The 20,079-nt window shown below is 32.1% G+C and overlaps 4 protein-coding genes and 1 long non-coding RNA gene across 10 annotated transcripts; 2 read left to right on the top strand and 3 right to left on the bottom strand.

The window, feature by feature from the left end:
• Window positions 1-864: 864 nt before the first annotated feature.
• On the bottom strand, window positions 865-2,334 carry MYB48 (myb domain protein 48; the record flags this gene model as incomplete). 4 transcript variants are annotated; one of them, NM_114482.2, is made up of 3 exons in its annotated part: window positions 865-1,710; window positions 1,814-1,943; window positions 2,014-2,334. In NM_114482.2, 3 exons carry the CDS (start codon window positions 2,135-2,137, stop codon window positions 1,188-1,190), a joined length of 777 nt encoding a protein of 258 aa, NP_190199.2. The 4 variants fall into 4 exon arrangements, with proteins under 4 accessions (NP_190199.2, NP_001030816.1, NP_001078249.1 ...); NM_001084780.1 differs by having other exon boundaries at window positions 1,188-1,710; window positions 2,072-2,131; NM_001203089.1 differs by having other exon boundaries at window positions 1,188-1,710; window positions 1,982-2,039.
• Window positions 2,335-2,481: 147 nt separating this feature from the next.
• On the bottom strand, window positions 2,482-2,790 carry AT3G07325. Its single transcript, NR_141315.1, has one exon. It is a non-coding gene; the product is annotated as an other RNA (long non-coding RNA).
• Window positions 2,791-7,797: 5,007 nt separating this feature from the next.
• On the top strand, window positions 7,798-11,643 carry PAP19 (purple acid phosphatase 19; the record flags this gene model as incomplete). The annotated part of the gene is made up of 6 exons (NM_114481.1): window positions 7,798-7,965; window positions 8,064-8,273; window positions 10,538-10,732; window positions 10,860-10,943; window positions 11,059-11,369; window positions 11,445-11,643. The coding sequence occupies 6 exons, from the start codon at window positions 7,798-7,800 to the stop codon at window positions 11,641-11,643; spliced, it is 1,167 nt and encodes a 388-aa protein (NP_190198.1).
• A 2,011-nt stretch (window positions 11,644-13,654) lies between these two features.
• AT3G46110 (UPSTREAM OF FLC-like protein (DUF966)) lies at window positions 13,655-15,573 on the bottom strand. 3 transcript variants are annotated; one of them, NM_114480.4, is made up of 4 exons: window positions 15,167-15,498; window positions 15,011-15,080; window positions 14,209-14,916; window positions 13,655-14,075 (listed from the first exon to the last, which is right to left on the bottom strand). In NM_114480.4, the coding sequence occupies exons 1-4, from the start codon at window positions 15,318-15,320 to the stop codon at window positions 13,976-13,978; spliced, it is 1,032 nt and encodes a 343-aa protein (NP_190197.2). In that variant the 5' UTR covers window positions 15,321-15,498; the 3' UTR covers window positions 13,655-13,975. The 3 variants fall into 3 exon arrangements, with proteins under 3 accessions (NP_190197.2, NP_001325459.1, NP_974389.1); NM_001339234.1 differs by having other exon boundaries at window positions 13,751-14,075; window positions 15,011-15,573; NM_202660.2 differs by having other exon boundaries at window positions 13,751-14,916; window positions 15,167-15,573.
• Window positions 15,574-16,510: 937 nt separating this feature from the next.
• HRS1 (Histidyl-tRNA synthetase 1) lies at window positions 16,511-19,406 on the top strand. The gene is made up of 10 exons (NM_114479.5): window positions 16,511-16,864; window positions 17,032-17,127; window positions 17,224-17,312; window positions 17,457-17,586; window positions 17,696-17,788; window positions 17,959-18,033; window positions 18,178-18,295; window positions 18,377-18,519; window positions 18,594-18,722; window positions 18,818-19,406. The coding sequence occupies exons 1-10, from the start codon at window positions 16,580-16,582 to the stop codon at window positions 19,118-19,120; spliced, it is 1,461 nt and encodes a 486-aa protein (NP_190196.1). The 5' UTR covers window positions 16,511-16,579; the 3' UTR covers window positions 19,121-19,406.
• Window positions 19,407-20,079: the final 673 nt, after the last annotated feature.

The raw sequence follows: 20,079 nt of genomic DNA, 5'->3' as shown, positions 1-20,079 counted from the left end.
CACTAACTAATATTTAGTTTTTTTAAGAAATTTCAATTTTTTAAAACCACTAGTTTTTAATTTAGAAAATATTAGTAATATAAACAAATTTATGAATTTAGTTATTTATATTATATTATAATTATAAATTTAACATGTACTCAAATCTCCTTGTTTTTAATCGGTATCATGAAGTGATACTTTAACATTAACAAAATATTTTCTCAAATTTTAAATGTGTATTGAAAAATACTTTTTTTGGAAAAATATTTTGTGTTGTTTTGAAATTTAAACCACTTGAAGCATTTTAAATAGTGGATCAGCTTCCAACACCGTAGGATATTCGAGGCTTGACACAGATTCTTTTCTTTTTATGAACAAAATCTGGCGGGAGGGAAAACAAACAATGTAAATTGTAAATTTTCAAAATGCTCGGTCATGTCGACAAACGACGTCGTCTTGGCTAGGATGTTGGGGTCTGCATCCAACAACCAATATTATAAGGATTTGACTGCGTCGTGATGGACCGATGGTCTAATTAGGGTTCTGTTTCTGGAGTTACTCTATTCACCCGTAAGTTCTTAAATAGTTTGTGTGGTTTTTGCTTCATATTTCTATATAATATTGTCACACTCATTCAATTCACAATTGAATGTTATACATCACTGATTATGTTCCAGTTCCTGTTTTGTTTTAGCTTGGATTAAGATAAATGGTACGTAGTACCTAATGTCTCTTCACTAAATCACTGAATGAGAGAGTATATGCCATATCAAAAGATTCAAGAATGATATTTTTTCGGTCAGAATAAGCGAGTTTCTTCATAATTTTATTGTCCAAGTTTGCTTATTTTGGTATAGTACCTTAAACCTTAGATATATTAAAGAGAGATGTCACCAAAAAGAAACAGAGAAAAGAAATTGAAATTTTGAAATGTTTACTTTAGAATTAGAGTATTGAGTTGTATTATACATTGACAAACAAATAAAAGAAAGTGGGATCACAAGACTTTTATTCTTATTCATTCTAGACATAGACTTAGGCTGGTTACTTACTACTACTACACATTGTATGATTACAGAGTCCAGACTTAAGCTGTTTTTGTGTTCATCAACCAACTATTACAGTCGTTAGGTTTTATTGTATTTATAAGTTATATAACATATATATAAAACAGATTTATCTCAATGAATTAAATCTTAAAATTTTTAACCTGACGACCATGGTGATCTACTGTGTTGGAAACAGAAAGGAAACTGATCATTTGCAAAGTAAGACGATATCTTACTTTTATCTGCATCCATGTTCCATATAGAATCCAATGAGCTTTCCCATGATGGTGAAGCTAGATTTGGGTAACTTAAGCAATGGCTTTGTTCTGAGTAGATGTCTTTAACCGGTTTTATTATGTTTACTGCTGAGTGATCAATCTCTCTCCATATATCATCCAACGAGTACACGTCTTCGTTTTCTTGATTCATCTCTCTAGTGGATCGGGAACCTCCAGTGTCGTAAAAGCTCACTTCCCCTGAAGATTTACGCGAGTGGCACGATGTATCTTGAGTATTGGTGGTGGTAGTGGTCACAGATGACGAGCTGCAGTTGGAAAATGAGGAAGTTGGGGAAACAGGACGCTTCTTTTCTTGAGCTTTCTTCCTCATATGAGTCCTCCAGTAGTTCTTTATCTCGTTATCCGTTCGTCCCGGCAATTTTCGGGCTATTTTCGACCACCTACATAGATATAGATGGAAACTTTTAAGTATCAATACTGTTACAACAATAATTTGAGATTCAAGTAACCATAATTTCTGTTTCTTTCTTAGATGGATCAGACCTGTTTCCCCACTTAGCGTGAAGCTCAAGGACGAGGCGCTCTTCTTGAGGCGTCATCTTGCCACGTTTGAGACCAGGATGTAGGTAATTAACCCATCTTAGCCTGCAACTCTTTCCTGTTCTGTTCAAACCTACAACCAAAACTAGCTCATTAATGGTGGCTCCTTACCTATTCTTATCTTTCTCCCTCCACCTTCAAACCTGATACTTTTGCTATAAAATCCCATCGTCGATCTCCAAATAAGTGAACAAAATTTACCAGAAGTATGTCTTCCTGTTCTGTCCATGGACCTTTTCGGTTTCCCTCCTCTTGCATCATTTTCATCTCTCTGTCTCTTTAGCTCTTCTTTATCTCTCTCGTGTTACTAAAAAAGTTATTTCTCAGCTTGATTCATCATGGCATCCTTTGGATACTATATTTATAAGGTAAAAATTTCAACACTGTGCTGTGTCTACACGATATCACACTCGCAATATTAAATCTCTAATGATTTCTTATCTTTATTCCGATCTTTAGTGTCCATATGTTTGAGGGATTATCCTATTGAGAATGTAGGGTCTCTTTATTGTGATGTCACAAGGCCATTATATAAAAAAACTTGATCGTTAAAGAGTGTCTTGTGATTGGTGTTACTGATGTAACACTCCCATTAATTCTACTGCCTTTTATTCTTTTATGCCGTGTGTGATAATAAGAACTCTTTCTTATATTCTTTGGCAGGCACTATCTCGAATATGGATATACAAAATCTCTTAAATTAATCCAAAAAGAAGAAGGTATGGATTTCTATAGTTTCTTGTTATTTAGAGTAGAAAAACTCATAATATAAATTTTCTATGGGTGTTAAAAATAATATTAAGACCCCTAGATCTTTCTTCACCTTTTTTTTGTGGGGGATATGAGAGAAGTGTCTCTTGACTTTATTAAGGGTTATATTGGTAGCAACTGTTGAAGCTTAGAAAAGAAAAAGAGAGAAGAAGAAACAGACAAAAAGCTTGGACAGCTTTAGAAGTCGAATGGTGTTGTGGGAGCTTGATAAGTGAGTTTTTGTATCTAGTAACAGTACCTGAGATAGGAATTAGATACTTGCTTTAGATCTTGAGTTTGTGGCGGTTTGTGGTTTTCTTCTCTCTTGGGCCTGAGGGTTTACATTGTCCAAACACACACAAGTACAAAATAAACTTGTGGAATTCTTTTAAGGTACATGTTTCTTCTCTCTTATTGGCATAGTGTTTTTTATTTTTGTCCGCAGTTGGCATAGTGTTCTTAAGATTCATTAAACTGAGGTAGAACTATGTCTTAAGTTGATATTTTGGGCCTTTGGTTATGACCATATGGGGTAAACAAACATGTATTGAGTGAAGAGGTGATTGATGTACTGACGTAACACTCCCATTAGTTTTTGTCTTTATTTTGGTGGATGTGTGTGGTAATAAGAACTCTTTCTTATACTCCATATTTGCAAGTGCACTATCTCCTATGTCATTGTCAATAGTTCAAGCCAAAAGCAAAAACAAAAGTATCGTTTTTACTATATTTCCTTGTTATTAAAGCCATATAAATTAAAGTACTAATTTAGGGTTTTAACAATTAGAAAGTATTCTAAGGCGGCCCTAAACCATTCTTGAATTTGAGCTAGAGCTAGATCTCAAGTTTATAAGCTTCATAAGAATCTTAAACAAAAAAACAATAATAAGCTTCATAAAAATGAAGGGAGATGGTTCGTATTGTGGATGTCGGATTCACACACTCAAGTATTTATTTATTTAGTGAGAAGGATTATACTTGAGGACAAATGTATAAGAAAATGAACTAACGATTATAGAGAAAACTATGAGTTTTGTAAGAAAATGTGTATAGTAAGTTTGCACAAAAATGCGTGTGTCTTTCCATGGCCTTTGGCCCATAATTTATACTCAATAAATAAATTTAATTTTTATTTACACACAATTATTCTGTCTTAAATGTATCCGTTTCAGTATTCGAATTAACTATTCAAATGTTCGAATTTGAATTGATTCCGGACTTCTTGGGCCCTATCTTCCGGTCCACTTGACTCTCCAATCCGGGCAGCTTTGACCTCGATGTCACATTCACCTCGCGGATCAATCACTCCGCTTGTATTCTTGCTCAAGAAAGGCCCGTGGGCCTTTCCTCTTTACGTGGCAATCTTTGACAGGTCCCGAGCCCGTGGTGCGGGATCCGACACCAACATATATGAATTAAGTTTCTTAAGTTATTTGGAAATATTAGTTTGAACTCTTCAACGGTTGATTTTTATTTGGGAATTGTTCTTTCGTTTTCTTTATCTTGGCTATCCGAATTGTTACCGACACATACTGATTCTTTCAAGCATTTGCATTTGCTATTACATGAGACAAGATGTATCATGATTTTAAATTAGAAACTATTTTTTCAGTTTTCATAAAAAAAAATTTGTAAATTAAAAGAGTTAATGTCAAATGATAATGAAAAAGAAAAATTTGCATAAATTGTAAAATTGTTAACACAAAAGAAAACAAATAAGATGAGATACGCTTTGAATGGAGGTTACGGAGAAAGCGGAGTAAATGTTAGACCATCTAATTAGTTCTGGAGTGGACCAAGACAATAATTTGTTGCGGATCCATTTTTTTTTTTTTTTGTAAAGACGGTTTATAGAGTTGGTTCTCAATAGATTTAAAGGCTTTGAATGGATGCAATGGCATTACGGAACAAATTATTTTATATTTATTCCATAATGGATCATGTGGTTCTTCTTTTTATTTTAAATGCTCGATTAGATTTGGGTTCGAGGGGTTTATCATTCATGCGTGTTGCTTTGGCATTCCTAGAATCGTCCTTTTGTCTAAAGAAAATATTCTACAAAACACCACACTCTGAAAGCTACGGCATTTGAAGTGATGCATGATTATTAGTTGGATTTGACCACTTAATGAGGTGGTTAACGGAAGCAATTATACCAATACATTTGGAAGAATATGATTAGAAGATGATTGATAAACAAATATATTCTATTGTTAGTTGGGTTTGATCATCGTGTCTAACTATATATTCTTTTATGATTTAGAAATCTAATGAGAATTTACTAGAGATTCTGAACTTCAACAAAACGAACGGAGAGGATTCGAAATTGATCACTGATTCTTATAGTGGAGCCAGATTAAGAAATGAGATTGAGGGACGTGGACGACACCAACACACTCCTCTATGACCAATCTCCACTAAAAATATTTATATCCTCCTCTTTGCCTCGTGACTCCCACACGCAAATTTTTAATAATACTAACATTTTCTATTAATTACCGTTGCTGATAGAAATGTGAAAATTAGTTTTAAAATATGTGAATTATGGTTTGGACCATCCTGCCAATGATCCGGAATACGACTGAAAAACTTGATTCATTTGTTGAGCCGCTAAACGAAGGATAGAAAGATTTTTTCATTTTGCATGTCTTCAACTACTTGTGGAATCATATTTCTTTTGATATCCAATGGTTAAGAGCAAAGTAACACTATTTTGTCAGTACATATGAGTTAAGTACTGTGTGTCCCTTGACTTTTATTCAAGTGCATAGATGTCTATGGTTGCAATCATTTTTCTTTTGATTTCAAATGGTTTTAGAGTATTTCTTTAAGATGTCGTCCGTCCACACGTACACATGCATAGATATGCTTGCGTTACATATGTTTTCAATCTTCATGTATTTTGAATTTCAATCTCCATGCATGTATACCGTCACTCCATGCACACATGACATATGCATGCATATCAGCATATGTAAGCATACATAGATGATAGATGCATACGTATCATAAATCATATAATAATATATATACTTCTGTATTTTTACAAGGTTTGGGTAATGCAAAAGAAGAAGCCGTAGTTGTTAATTAAAGAGGATGAGGATCGATGCGATGGATATTCTTATGAACATGATGATCACGCCCTAAAGGTATAAAACCCACATCGTATGAAATCTTACGTATGCAATGATATGTGATCCCCCATATGGAGTAATATACTTTTATTATTTAAGATTGCATTATATATATTCATATAATATATATATATATATATATAATATATTAATATTACAGAAAACAAAGATTACTTAATTAAGAATATCTTGCTTCTTTAAAAAAAAATGTTTATCCTCTATATAGCTAGATAAGCGATGATATCGTAAAGTAGCGAATTTCCCTTTGAAAGAAAGAAATGTTTAAGCCTTCCTCAAAGTGGTTACCAAACATCCTCAAAGTTTGCAGATTTGCAACCACTTATTCATATTCATATAATGACTGTCTATAATTCTTCTATATATATACCCTTTATCTTAAACGTTAGTCATTGAGTTTTGAAAATTTTATAAAATAAGCTACAAACCTTCGTATCATATATGTGTGTTGTTTAGTACCAAAATGAAAATAAAATATATGTGTGCGGTTTTCTGATTATCTTTCCGAGTAAAATTCTTAACTTGTGTTTCATATGAAAACAAAAGAATGAAATAACTATATTATAGATGTGAATTTCTTCTATTCAGATGACTTCCATTAGAAACATAACCATCAATATTGAGATGCTAAAAAAATGGAATGAGATTATGAAAATGAAGTTACTATTTTTGCTTCTTTTTGCGGGTTTGGAAGGATAAAAATGAATTCCAAAATTCATAGAGATCAAAGTATATTGAATTCATATTTTGTCATGTCGTGGTCTTACCTAGTAATCCATATCACCTCATCAAAAAAGAAAAATACATTGGTAGAATAAATATCTTGGCCGAATTATTTTGATTTTTTTTATGTGTTTCTAATTTAAACATATAGATACATATATATTGTTAAGTATAAATATACGAAAAATAAAATATACATAGTTTTTTATACAGAATTTGTGAGGAAATTTGTGAATTTTTATTTTTTTTATTTTTTTTCTTTTAGGTTAATTGGTTCTAAGATGCTAGTACCATGACTACCCAAGAAGAGAAAGAAAAAAGGCATTAGATCCATAGTCTATGGAAGATGGAATCGGTGCCTTTAGAAATTATATCATCTTCAAGCAAAAGAGGAAAAATCTTGTCTTAGCAAGAGAAAATGATTGCATCTTTGGCTTTGACATTTGGATTATTCCTCTCTTGGGAATTCAGACAAATTGCTGCAATCGTCACTTTGCCTTATTGTGGAACAATTCTCAAGAACAACCTCTATATTACACTAATTAAAATTCCATTTTGTTCACTAATTATTATTCCATTTAGAGAAGTGTTGTCCAATTAAGCAATCACTAGCTTTTTGCCCTCAGGTGGAGATAAGGATTTCATCAGCCATAATCTACAGCCGCATATAAAATAAAACAAAACATTTAAATTGACGACAAGTCCTGTTCTTAATTATTTTAATTAGTTACTCTACCAAGTATGCAACTTTTGGTGTTTAATTACTACAAATATGCAACTTTATATACATGGGGGAACGCTTTTTACGATAAATTATCTGTCAACTCATTTTTGTATAAGCATATGCTATGTAATGTAATACGTAAATTAATGTTGCAAAGACAAAACAAAAACAAAATTGCTAGAGCTAGATTGTGATCGATAATGATACGAATTTTGATGAAATGATTGTTGCATTATTATGTTTCATTTGTCATCTAGTTTCTATAGAATCTTGTCACAGTGTAACGAGGTATATTCTTTTTCAGGTTCGACAAATATATTTTAATTAGCATTAATAAAATTATAAGAACAATTGTTCGGAGAAAATCTAGGAAACTGTAACATTTTCTCTTGATTATTTCGTTTGAAATCGAGAAATATGAATAATTCTTAGAATATTTTTCAAACTGATTATCTTTGGAATAAATCTTTAACAATAGAATATACTTAGCATTTTGTTTTTTCTATAAAAGCATATGGATCTCATAGTAAAAATTATTATTTACAAAGCAAGATCTATTAGAATTTTCTAGAAACGAAATGGGATTGAATCACTTAACACTTGTTTGCTCTGCGATTGCGTTGTTAAGCATCTTTGTCGTTAGCCAAGCTGGAGTCACCAGTACTCATGTCCGAGTATCGGAACCATCTGAAGAAATGCCACTCGAAACATTTCCCCCTCCTGCTTGTTATAACGCTCCTGAACAAGTAATTCTCAATTTCTCTTTATAAAATTACTATTTACATATTATTTATTTCTTTCGCCACTTAGGATTTATAGGCTTTTACTCTTACTTATTTCTCAGGTTCACATAACGCAAGGAGATCACGCTGGTCGAGGTATGATCATCTCGTGGGTAACACCATTAAATGAGGATGGTTCTAACGTCGTTACATATTGGATCGCCAATAGTGATGGTAGTGATAATAAGAGTGCTCTAGCGACAACTTCGTCCTATAGATACTTCAATTACACATCTGGTTATCTTTACCATGCTACCATAAAAGGGCTTGAGGTATTATAAATTTATTTGACTATTTCCTAAGTAATATATATATATATATATATATATATTATTTAAATTGCTTTTAATGTTTCTTATTTAAATTGTACTAGATTTGTTTAGTTAACGAAATGTGAAAATCATTCCTCCTTTAATAATTCCACTATCCTGAGTTAATTGGAGATCTTCTGATATCCGGCGATTTTTAAATCTTAGCAGAAACAAAAAATCAGATTAGTTACAATATATACAAAAAGTACCATATTTAAAAATATGAATAGAAAATAAAATAAAAGGAAAAGGAGAGTGAAAGTATGGAGTAGGCTCGAGAATCAGTCAACAGATTGATGTCTTCTCGGTCCTTTTCCCTTCACAAATTACTAATTTTCACACAAAGTTTTTTTGTATTATTCTAAAACACAATAACAAAAGAAAATTTTAAAACGATTTTGAAATCTTTTGTTGGACTATTCCAATTTCCCCTCTCATTATACAGGTTAAGTAAAAATCAATGCTAGAAAACAAGGAAAAAAAACAAATGATGAAGTTTACTTTCGTCTGTAAAGCAATTCTACTAAATTACTAATTATCACCCAAATAATTACCTTGTAAGAAGTTACAAATATACCACAAACGTAAGTTCAGAAGGGTTTTTAAAAGTTTAGTAAAAGTTACTAAATCATTAAAGACCTTGTCTTAAACTTCTACATATATTATTTACTATTAAATTTAAGTCTTTACAAATTATGTCTCAACCAAATATCTAATAACTTACAATTCCTTAGTTGACATTAAATACATGAATTAACTCTTTCCTTTATTATATATTTAGTATCAAAAAATATATATATATGTCTAAATTTATATCATTAATTAAATTTTATCTTTATTGAACTACATTCAATTAATTATTAATTTACTAAAATCTCTCTATATACATTAAATATAAATATATGATTTTTCTTTAACTTTTCTTTGTTCATATATCTAATTTGTTTGATTTTTAAAAAAATACATACAGTTAATAAAATATTAGATTTTTTTATTTATATGATGTAATTCAAAATTTTTAAAATATACATATATTACTCAATCTATAAAGAAAACAAAATAAATGTAAAAAGTCCCACATTGCTTAAGAAATTGGATAATGGTTCAGAGTCTTACTATAAAAGAACAAAAATAATTTTGAATACGAATATGCCAGAGACTTCATTTATCAAGCATCCAAAATTAAAAGTGTTATTTGCTTTACTCCGATTCTTTATTTTAAATAATTGAATCTTAAAAAATTTAAAAATATTAAAAATATTTAAACTTTTCTAAAAGATAAATATTACAAATTTTAAATCTTTTATCAAGTTATACTTTATAAAAGGTTTTAAATATTTGTAATTTAAAACTGTTCTGAAATTTTAAATATTTAATTTTTTATAAAATTAAATATTATAAATAATTAAAAACATATTAATACGGTATACTACGGGTGAAATCCTAGATATAACAATCAAAATACAATTATATAATTTTAAAAATTAAACAAAACTAATAATATTAACAAAATAAATATATCTTAAAATTAAAAAAAAATAGTTATAAAAATCATCCCAAGGTGTATCATACATAAAAACAATAGCATATATCTTTATATCATCTTAAAATAAAAAATTTAATACAAATATAGGCCTATGATGTACCTCTTAAATATATTATTTATATATAAATAATATTAATAAAATAAAAATCTCTAGATAATACAAATTTTGAATATTTATTACCTCTAAAAAACACTCAAACCACAAACAAAAAATACTAAACTTTTAATAATAAAATAATATGCAACAAATATCATAACATAAAACATGAATTTCCCAAGCTTTAAATATATTAAAATTATGTGTCAATGATATATTATTCATATAAAAATAATAGTTCCAATAAAATATATATATATATATATATATATATAACTTTTCAATGAACATTTTCACATGCAGTGTACCGTAGGTTAATATTTAGTTTAGTAGTATTTTCTAAACCTAGAAGTTGGTGTTATTCTATTAGTAATTATCACACTACTAAATTACTAATTATCACATTTCGCTAAAGACTTGCTATATTTGATTCAATATTAGAGGCCATAGACAAGTGTTTCTTATTTCAGTAAATAGGCTTTGAGTTTTAAGTTTCAACTATGAGTTTAAATTTTCTGAACCTAATTCAGTAACCTTAATTTTTTTTAAGGTGATCTTGGACAAACCTTTGCCTCTAACTAGACATTGTATAACTACATGTCGAATCCAAAAGGCCAAGCGGTTCTTTTTGCCGGAGATTTATCTTATGCTGATGACCATCCTAACCACGACCAAAGAAAATGGGATTCATACGGCCGGTTTGTGGAACCAAGCGCCGCGTATCAGCCTTGGATTTGGGCTGCAGGGAACCACGAGATAGATTACGCCGAGAGCATAGTAAGATCCAATCTATATATCTATTTCCATACATTTTTAAGTTCAATATTAAACCATTAAATCTGCTTGCACAGCGAGACTCAACCCTTCAAGCCGTACAAGAACCGTTACCACGTTCCTTACAGAGCCTCACAAAGTACATCTTCACTTTGGTACTAAATCAAACGAGCTTCAGCTTACATCATCGTACTCTCCTCTTACTCAACTTATGGTACGATCTAAGACTCAAACTCTACTATATTTTTACTTTATATTACAATGTTAATGTTTATCTTTTGTGACACATTACCATAGACAAGTACACACCGCAGAACTCGTGGCTCCAGGATGAGCTCAAGAAAGTTAACCGATCAGAGACTCCGTGGCTGATTGTTCTGGTTCACGCTCCCTGGTACAACAGCAATAATTATCATTATATGGAAGGTGAGAGCATGAGAGTTACGTTCGAGCCATGGTTCGTTGAAAACAAAGTCGATATCGTCTTTGCTGGTCATGTTCATGCTTACGAGCGATCAGAGCGCATCTCCAACATTCAATACAATATCACTGATGGAATGAGTACTCCGGTTAAAGATCAAAATGCTCCGGTTTACATCACCATTGGAGATGGAGGCAACATAGAAGGAATCGCTAACAAGTATAAAATAATCTTTACTTTAATTAAAGTTTTGTTTGTGAATTGTTTGATTAATATCATTTATTTTTCATGCAGTTTCATTGATCCCCAACCAAGTTACTCGGCGTTTAGGGAGGCGAGTTTCGGACACGCTATTTTGGAAATAAAGAACAGGACTCATGCACATTACACTTGGCATAGGAATAAAGAAGACGAGTTTATTCCTGAGGCTGTTATTGCAGATTCTATTTGGTTGAAGAATAGATACTACTTGCGAGAGGAGGAGACATCTTAGGGTCGAGTTTATTTGGTTTCTTTTAAGAATCTATGTTTCTCTTTTTAATAATAAGACTAGTGAAGTGTTTTATTGTTCTTTTTAGGATTTATTTAGATAACGAAATGTGAAAATCATTTCTCTTTTCATAATTCCACTATCTTACATCATTAAGATTATCTCGATATATCAAATGCTAAATGAGAAAATAACTTCAGGTTGAAAGCACCATAGTACAAAATCTAAATAAAGAGATAATCAGATTTCATTCGAATATTGACAGTTCTTTTTTATGTTTGTATCTTTTCATCGTAACTTTCCGTTAATATTGAAGGTTATTTTTTTCGTTAGTGTCTTTTTATCGTAACTTTTCATTTGAATCTTTTCATCATGACTTTTTTTTAACATCGACGGTTATTTGGTTATTTAAACGTTAGTATCTTTTTATAGTAATTTTTTGTAAAAATAAAAAACGGTTATTTTTACTCACTGTGTCTTTTTACATATCTTTCCGTTGAAATATCGATGGTTACTTTTCGTTCAAGTCTTTTTATCGTAATTTTCTGTTAACTATTGATGGTTACTTTTTCCATTATTATTTTTTGATCGTAACTTTTTGTTTGTGCATTTTAATCGTAACTTTTGTTAACATCAACAGTTATTTATTCCTTTAGTGTATTTTATCGGTATTTTTCTTATAAATATTGACAATTATTTTGTTTTGGTTGTCTCTTTACCACAACTTTCTATTATAATATTGACAATTATTTTTTGGTTATATCTTTTTATCGCAACTTTCTACTAAAATATTGACGTTATCTTTTTTTATTAGTGTTTTTCATCGTAACTTTCTGTTAACATTCTGGTTATTTTTTTCTTTTGTGTTTTTTCTTCGCAACTTTTAGTTTGTGTCTTTTCATTGTAACTTTAGTTAATATCGACGGTTATTTAATCCGTTTGTGTCTTTGATCACAAATTTTCATAAAAATATTGACGGTTATTTTTCTCGGTTGTCTCTTTATTGCAATTTTACGTTATAATATTGACGATTATTTTTTTAAAATCTTTTTATCGTAACTTTCTATTAAATGATAGTTAATTTTTTTGTTCGTGTTTTTCATCGTAATATTTTGTTAATATTACCGGTTATTTTTCTGTTTGGATTTTTTCTTTTATCGCAACTTCTCGTAAAAATATTGACAGTTATTTTTCCTCGGTTGTATCTCCTCATTGCAACATTCCGTTATAATATTGATGGTTATCTCTTTTGGTGAGTCTTTTCATCGTAACTTTTCGTTAAAATATTAACAATTACTATTTTCGTTCGTGTCTTTTTATCGTTGCTTTATGTTAACATATTGAAGGTTATGTGTTCTAGTTGTGTTTTTATCACAATTTTCTATTAAAAATATTGATGGTTACTTTTTATCGTAACTTCTATTAACATTGGCGGTTAATTTTTCTCGGTTGTGATTTTTTATCGCAAATTTTTATAAAAATATTCACGGTAATTGTTTTCCGTTAATATATACTCCCTCTGTTCTTTTTTGTTTGATTGTTTAGGAAAAACACATATATTAAGAAAACATATTAAATGTTGATTATAAATGTATTATTTTTAGTGTTTTACAGTTTTCTATAACTCTAAACCAATAATAATTAACTATTTTTCTTGAAAATTACAATTCGCCAATACTAACCAATAAATATTACATAGAAAACTTAAAAAAATCAATCTTTTAGAAACAAATTTTTTTTCTAAACAACCAAACAAAAAAGAACAGGGGGATATATACTCTTAAATAACTACTAAAATTTGTAATATGCATCATTTTAAGTTTGATTTATTTTACAAAAATTATTATATAAAAAAAATTATAATATTTTTTCTACGATATCTCTGGGGATTTGAGTCCTAGTTCATAGTAATACTAACATCACTTAAATAAATTAAATGTAAAAATTAACATCATGTTTTTGCAATTAACACATATTCATATAGGTTACAATAATCAACGTAAAGTTTTTGTATCACCACTTTAAGAATCATTTAATTAAATGATACAAGCCTTTTTTACATCATTATAACGTCGATTAAAAACAAAAGTCATATGGAAATAGTCAAAATGCTTGGAATTGTTTTTTGTTTTGTTTTTGAATCGTTTATTTGTGGATTCCTGAGTGTTTGACCAAAAAAATTGAAATCTTGAAGGAATGAAAATAGTCAAAAATGCATAGAAAATTGAAAGATTCCCAAAACACCAAACGTCAGATTACAACATATTTACATGAAACCTCTATGTAATATTCTCCTGACGCTTATCAAACACCTGCCTCGGCTTTGTTATGGGCTTTATGGTTGTCCAACCACAGAATTTGGGTTTCTCGGAATAAAGTTAGCCCGAGCCAACTCTTCCCCTTCTTTCTCTTTCGTCAACCCCATCCTTGAACTCCTAAGACAACATTAGTTGATTAATATCGCCATTAGCCCATTAGAACTACGTAAATACCAAATTCATCATCTTAAATGTGACTTACTTAGCAAATTATAATGTTATTATGATTATTGTTGATGTTTTTGTTTACCTATCAATATTGTAAGAAGATGACCTCTTCAAAGCAGGAACAAGTTCCTTCTTACTACTCTCATCAATCAAGCTACCACTAAAATACTCTTTCTCTTCCAATTTTACCCTTCCAAAACTCTTTAATTCCTTCTCTGCCCTCTCGAGCCTATAATTCCCTGTTCCTCGCACCGCCGTAGATCTCGTGTTCCCATTCATTAGCGTCGGACCACATTTCTTAAACGACATCGCACCGCACGATATCAGCTGCATCAGAACAGCCGATGGTCGCATCTTCTCAACCGTCCGATTCAATTCTTGATCTTCCTGAAGCAATATCAACCGTCCATCTGCTCTCATCAATGATTCTAAGGTTTCTGGGCTAGAATCTGACTGTGGAGGCGAAGTAATCTCTTCTCTACTCAGCTCAGTGACCTCATTCACTTCATCCACCGGACTTTTCCTCCGGCGACGATCATCAGTCTGTGTCGAAGCATCCATCGAGAGTTTACGAGTTGCCTCAGCGTTTAACTCAGACGCTTTGTAGACTTTGTAATGATCAACAGAGCTCCAAGACTGGTTACGCCGGTGAGTGACGGCGGAGAAATTACCGGAGTTATTATCAAGGTCGAGAATTTGAGAGCCTTTGAGTACATATTCTTGGCCATGAACGGGAAAAATGAAATCTTCATCTGATAAATCGTACCAGACGAAACCGTTCTTGTAAGTTCTGAGATTAAAAACAGAGTAAACAAAAAATTGTGAGAAGATCGGACGGTGGAGAAAGATTTAAAGATCCGACGGTGGAGAAGTGAGCTTTTTACCGTTTTGAGGACCAAGAGTAGAGACAAGCCATTCCATTGCCTCGTAGATCATTTAATCTATTGATTACATCTGAGAAAACAGAATAAAAATCGAAACTTTATGATATCAAAAACAGAGGAGAGAAAAACAGAGCAAAAAGATGAGATTTTTACTACCTTTGAGATAGAGACCGTTGTGAGAAGAGAGAGGTACTTCAATGAAGTGTGGGTGATCGAGTCGGCCATTCCGGCTGAGATAATAAACGACGGGGACTATCCGTTCCCTGGAGGGTTTTGAGTCTTGCGTTGCTCTTGAACTCACCAACGCCATTAATGTTGTTCGGTGTATTTTGGAGATTTGTTGGTTTGTTCTTCTTCTCAAAGTGAAGAGGAAGTAATCTTGAAGAGTTTGAATTGTATAGAGAGATAGTCACAGACACACAATGAGAGATTTGAGAATGAGAGACACCAAATAAGACTTTTTGTTCCTCTCTTTTGGTGTTTTTTTTTTACATAATCATTCGTGCAAAAGTATTGTCTGACATAAATGACGAGGTTTTTTTATTAAAAAAGTGTTGGATAAAGATTTAAATTTTGATTTATTTTTAATTTTTTTGGGCAAAATTTTGATTTTAAAGGTTTAAATTTGATTTTATTATGAACATACATAAAAAGCTTTTTCTGTATTAATCAAAAATATAATAAGCTTATGTATATTGTGTCCAAATTCATAAAAAAAAATAAACTATGATAAAGCATTGTGTTCAATAAAATTCTGATTAAGTTGTTTATATTTTTTTAATACAAAGTAATTTGAATTTAAGAGGCAAAGTTAAATATAAGAGGCAAGTAGTCAACAAAGTTTTGTTATAATTGAGAATTCAAATATTTAAGAGTTGACTTAATGAGTCCACTTAAATTCATATTCACACCTAACTTTGACTACATGTCTAAAACGAGAGCCACGAGTGGAGCCCCAGCTGCAACGTTTTCATAGTTTCACAAGTAAGAAATTGTTACCACACTATCTCAAATTTTCAATATTTTTTTTGAATTATAAGAGTTATGTTGATGAAATACTCTGTTAATTGAAATGACTCGTGGCCTAATATTTGCATGTTTGAAACAAAAACAAATAATCTCTTCATTCAAACGATTATGTTTTTTGTTGGCGAATGTAATTTTTTGTTGTTTTCTCTTTGGTTCACTAACGATTTATGTGGCCTCTTGAGAGACGATGACCGGTCAAGATTGATTAAAACGTTTTTTTTCTTATCACTTGCATGCATGTATCAAACATTTTACATTTTTGTACCATTATTGATTCTGATCACCGTCGATTTTTATAATTATATAGTTCTGATGAAATTTCTTCTGTTTAAATTGCATGGAAAAAAAAAGTTACAGGGCCTATAACGATCATTATAAAGCCCAGCCCATTAGAGTTTCAGTGTGGAATAAGAGGAAAACCAAACCGGTTGGACTTTAACCGGACATGCCCAATCTAATTTTGAATCAAACCAAAAAGAAATTGTGTTCTCTCTTTCTTTTGCTAATTCTCTATCTCACTCAGCTGAAGCAGAAAGAGAGATGCGAGCGATTCATATCGTGACGACGCGATTGAGCTCGAGCTTTAGACCTATTCTTCTTCTTGACTTGGTTTCTTCTTGTTCGCCTCCTCGACAGTTCTCTATCCCTAGGCGCCTAATCTGTGCCGCCGCCAATGGAGGAGGCAGGTCAGGTTCCATTGTTGCTCCTTTGGTGACTGAAGAAGACTTTCACAAGAAGATCGATGTCAATCCTCCTAAAGGAACTCGTGATTTTCCTCCTGAGGATATGCGTCTCCGCAATTGGCTCTTTAACCACTTCAAAGAGGTCTTATATGAACTCTACTTGTTCTTTGGATTTTTGCAATTCTCAATGAAATTTGAATACTGTGTTCAAAGTTTGACACTTTTATCTGTTTGCTTTGCTTTCAAGGTCTCACTGTGATATGGGATGTTGAAAGTTTGACACTTTTTTCTGTTTACTTTGATTTAAAGGTCTCACGGTTATATGGGTATGAGGAAGTGGATTATCCAGTACTGGAGACGGAGGCATTGTTCATCAGAAAAGCTGGGGAAGAGATTAGAGACCAAGTTAGTCTTTCTCTACATTTCGAGGATCTTTATCTGCAGTTTTATGTAGAATTGTTAGAAGTATTTAGTTCCTTAGCTTGCAACCTTGTTATGTAGCTTTACTGCTTTGAAGATAGAGGAAATCGGCGTGTAGCATTGAGGCCTGAGCTTACACCTTCTTTAGCCAGGCTTGTCATACAGAAAGGGTAATAAACTCAGCTCCAAGTCTTGAGAATTGTCCATGAAATCTTTCTAAGGACGGATTTATTTGTTTTTGCTTGTAAAACATTCCTTGTATCCAGGTATGGATGTGAGAGTGTTGGTTGATTCCCATATTCTTTTTGGTCCAGAAAATCTGTTTCCCTTCCATTGAAGTGGTTTGCAATTGGGCAGTGTTGGCGATATGAGAGAATGACAAGAGGAAGGCGACGTGAGCATTACCAATGGAATATGGATATTATTGGTGTGCCTCAAGTAACTGTATGTACCTCACAACTTCAATCACTTTTAAGGCCTTTGAGTTTCTTGCTATATTAACCTCACCTGTGTTTATTTTTTTAAGTCGTGCCGCTAATTTGGTTTCTTTTAGGCTGAAGCAGAACTAATTTCATCTATAGTCACCTTCTTCAAGCGAATTGGAATCACTGCGTCAGATGTGGGTTTTAAGGTTTCAAGCCGCAAGGTATTTTTCTCTTTTGATGTAGATTATATATGATCATCTTGTTTCTTGGTTTTCCCCCAAGATACAGAATCAAGGAATTTACTTGCAACGGCAGACATGATTTGAGATTATTTTGCACAATCTGAATATCTACTGTAGCTTTCATCTACCATAACTTCTTCCTTGTACAGGTTTTACAAGAATTGCTAAAAAAGTATGGTGTACCCGAAGACCTGTTTGGAAGAGTTTGTATCATTATAGACAAGGTTCGTAGTCTAAACATCAATATACTACTGCTTTGAAATCAAGGCTACTTCATTTGCTGATATAATTAAATACTCCAGCTTTAGGAATGTTACTGTTGTTACTGATTTTGTCACCCTATTTTTTTTATGTTGCATGCTAAATAGATAGAAAAGATACCAATTGATGAAATAAAAAAGGAACTTGGGTTCACGGGGATATCAGAAGATGCTATTGAACAATTACTGCAAGTGCTTTCTGTGAAGTCCTTGGATGATTTGGAAGGTATGTCCTTCCATTATTTTTCTGGTGAGTCCTTTTCTCCGAAATTTTCTGCTGATAAGAATCTCTAATTTGTATAAGCAGATATAATTGGTGGAGCAGGAGAAGCCATTGCAGATTTGAAACAACTCTTCTCACTTGCTGAAAAGTTTGGTTATTCAGAGTGGATACAGTTTGATGCATCTGTTGTGCGCGGTCTTGCTTATTACACTGGTATCGTCTTCGAGGTTAGATTTTCTCCATACATGGATACTGGTCTATAGTTTTGTAATAGCAACTGATAGACAACGTTTTGTGATAGGGATTTGATCGAAAAGGGAAGCTGCGAGCTATATGTGGTGGTGGGAGATATGATAGGTTACTCTCTACTTATGGAGGTGATGACTTTCCTGCTTGTGGTTTTGGTTTCGGCGATGCTGTAATAGTTGAAGTAAGTTAAATTTGCTTCTGGTCACTATTATAACCCGCAGCGAATAGTTGTGGGTCTCTGAATATCTGGTTCTTATTTTTGCCACTTTCATTTAGTTGCTCAAAGAGAAGGATTTGTTGCCAGAACTGGGACAAGAAGTAGAGAACATAGTGTGTGCGTTGGACAAAGATCTCCAAGGAGCTGCAGCCACAGTTGCAACAGCTCTCAGAGACAAAGGCCAAACCGTTGATTTGGTATTAGAGAGTAAACCGCTGAAATGGGTGTTCAAGAGAGCAGCTCGGGTAAACGCAAGAAGGCTGGTTCTGGTTGGGAAAACAGAGTGGGAAGATGGTTCGGTCAGTGTTAAGGTGTTGTCTTCAGGTGAGCAGTTCCAAGTCAAACTCAGTGACTTAGAGTAGTATCTTAAGGCTTTATTAACATGATGAACCATTGTTTCATTCTCCTTACGGCTTACTATAGTAAAAGAACCAATCATTCAAATCTCTTATTCGTCAAAAGTATTGAATTATTGATTCGGGAATACAATTATGGATCGAATATAATTAAGTAAACATGTTTAAAAAGCTAAATTTGATCTTATTATATTATCAGGGTAAGAATAAGATGCTTGTAGAACTCTTAATTAGGTGTAGTAAACTTCAACAATCAAAGTGTTTATACTAATGATCTTGTATAGATATTATGCTATATACATGTTTCTCTACTGGAGGATGAATATGCGAGAGAAATTTAGTGGAAAACAACTTGTGAAGAGGTGTTGTGTGTTCTAAGAAGAAACCGTGTGGAAATGTATCAAAAGTCTCGCATCATATCACTTTCTCCTTTCCTTGTTTTCTTCTGATTTTTGCTTCCAAACATTTCTCTCTAGTTACCGTACAACCGCGTCCTCAATTCTCATCTTTCCGAGAAACACACACACACACCTCTTCTTGTCTCTCATATGTACGTTACTGCGAGGATGATATGATATATGACAGAAGTTACAAAGATTATACAGAAAATCTATTAAAAAGAGAGCAAGAACGTACAACAAATTGACATTGATTAATTTACAAGGTATATCGTAAGGTACATGCCACTATTTATGTGTTGTTTAGAAGTTGACATGAATTAAGATATATATATATATATATATATATATATATATATATGGTATCCAAACAGTCGTATTTCAATCGGTGATCATATGGAGATAATAAACATAACAACACATATAAAGTTGTAGGTAGTTTCGTTAGTCTTAATTTGTCCAGATAATATTGCGTTCTATACCCTAGTTTGGTCTTTTGTTGGAGAGTGTATGATGTATTTATCACAAGATGGTCCCAGCCAAAACATTCCAAAAATGCCTCCGAAA

This window comes from Arabidopsis thaliana, chromosome 3, assembly GCF_000001735.4.
Source record: "Arabidopsis thaliana chromosome 3, partial sequence".
In the NCBI taxonomy this organism is placed as follows: domain Eukaryota; kingdom Viridiplantae; phylum Streptophyta; class Magnoliopsida; order Brassicales; family Brassicaceae; genus Arabidopsis; species Arabidopsis thaliana.
This window is presented reverse-complemented; position numbering and strand designations above follow the sequence as displayed.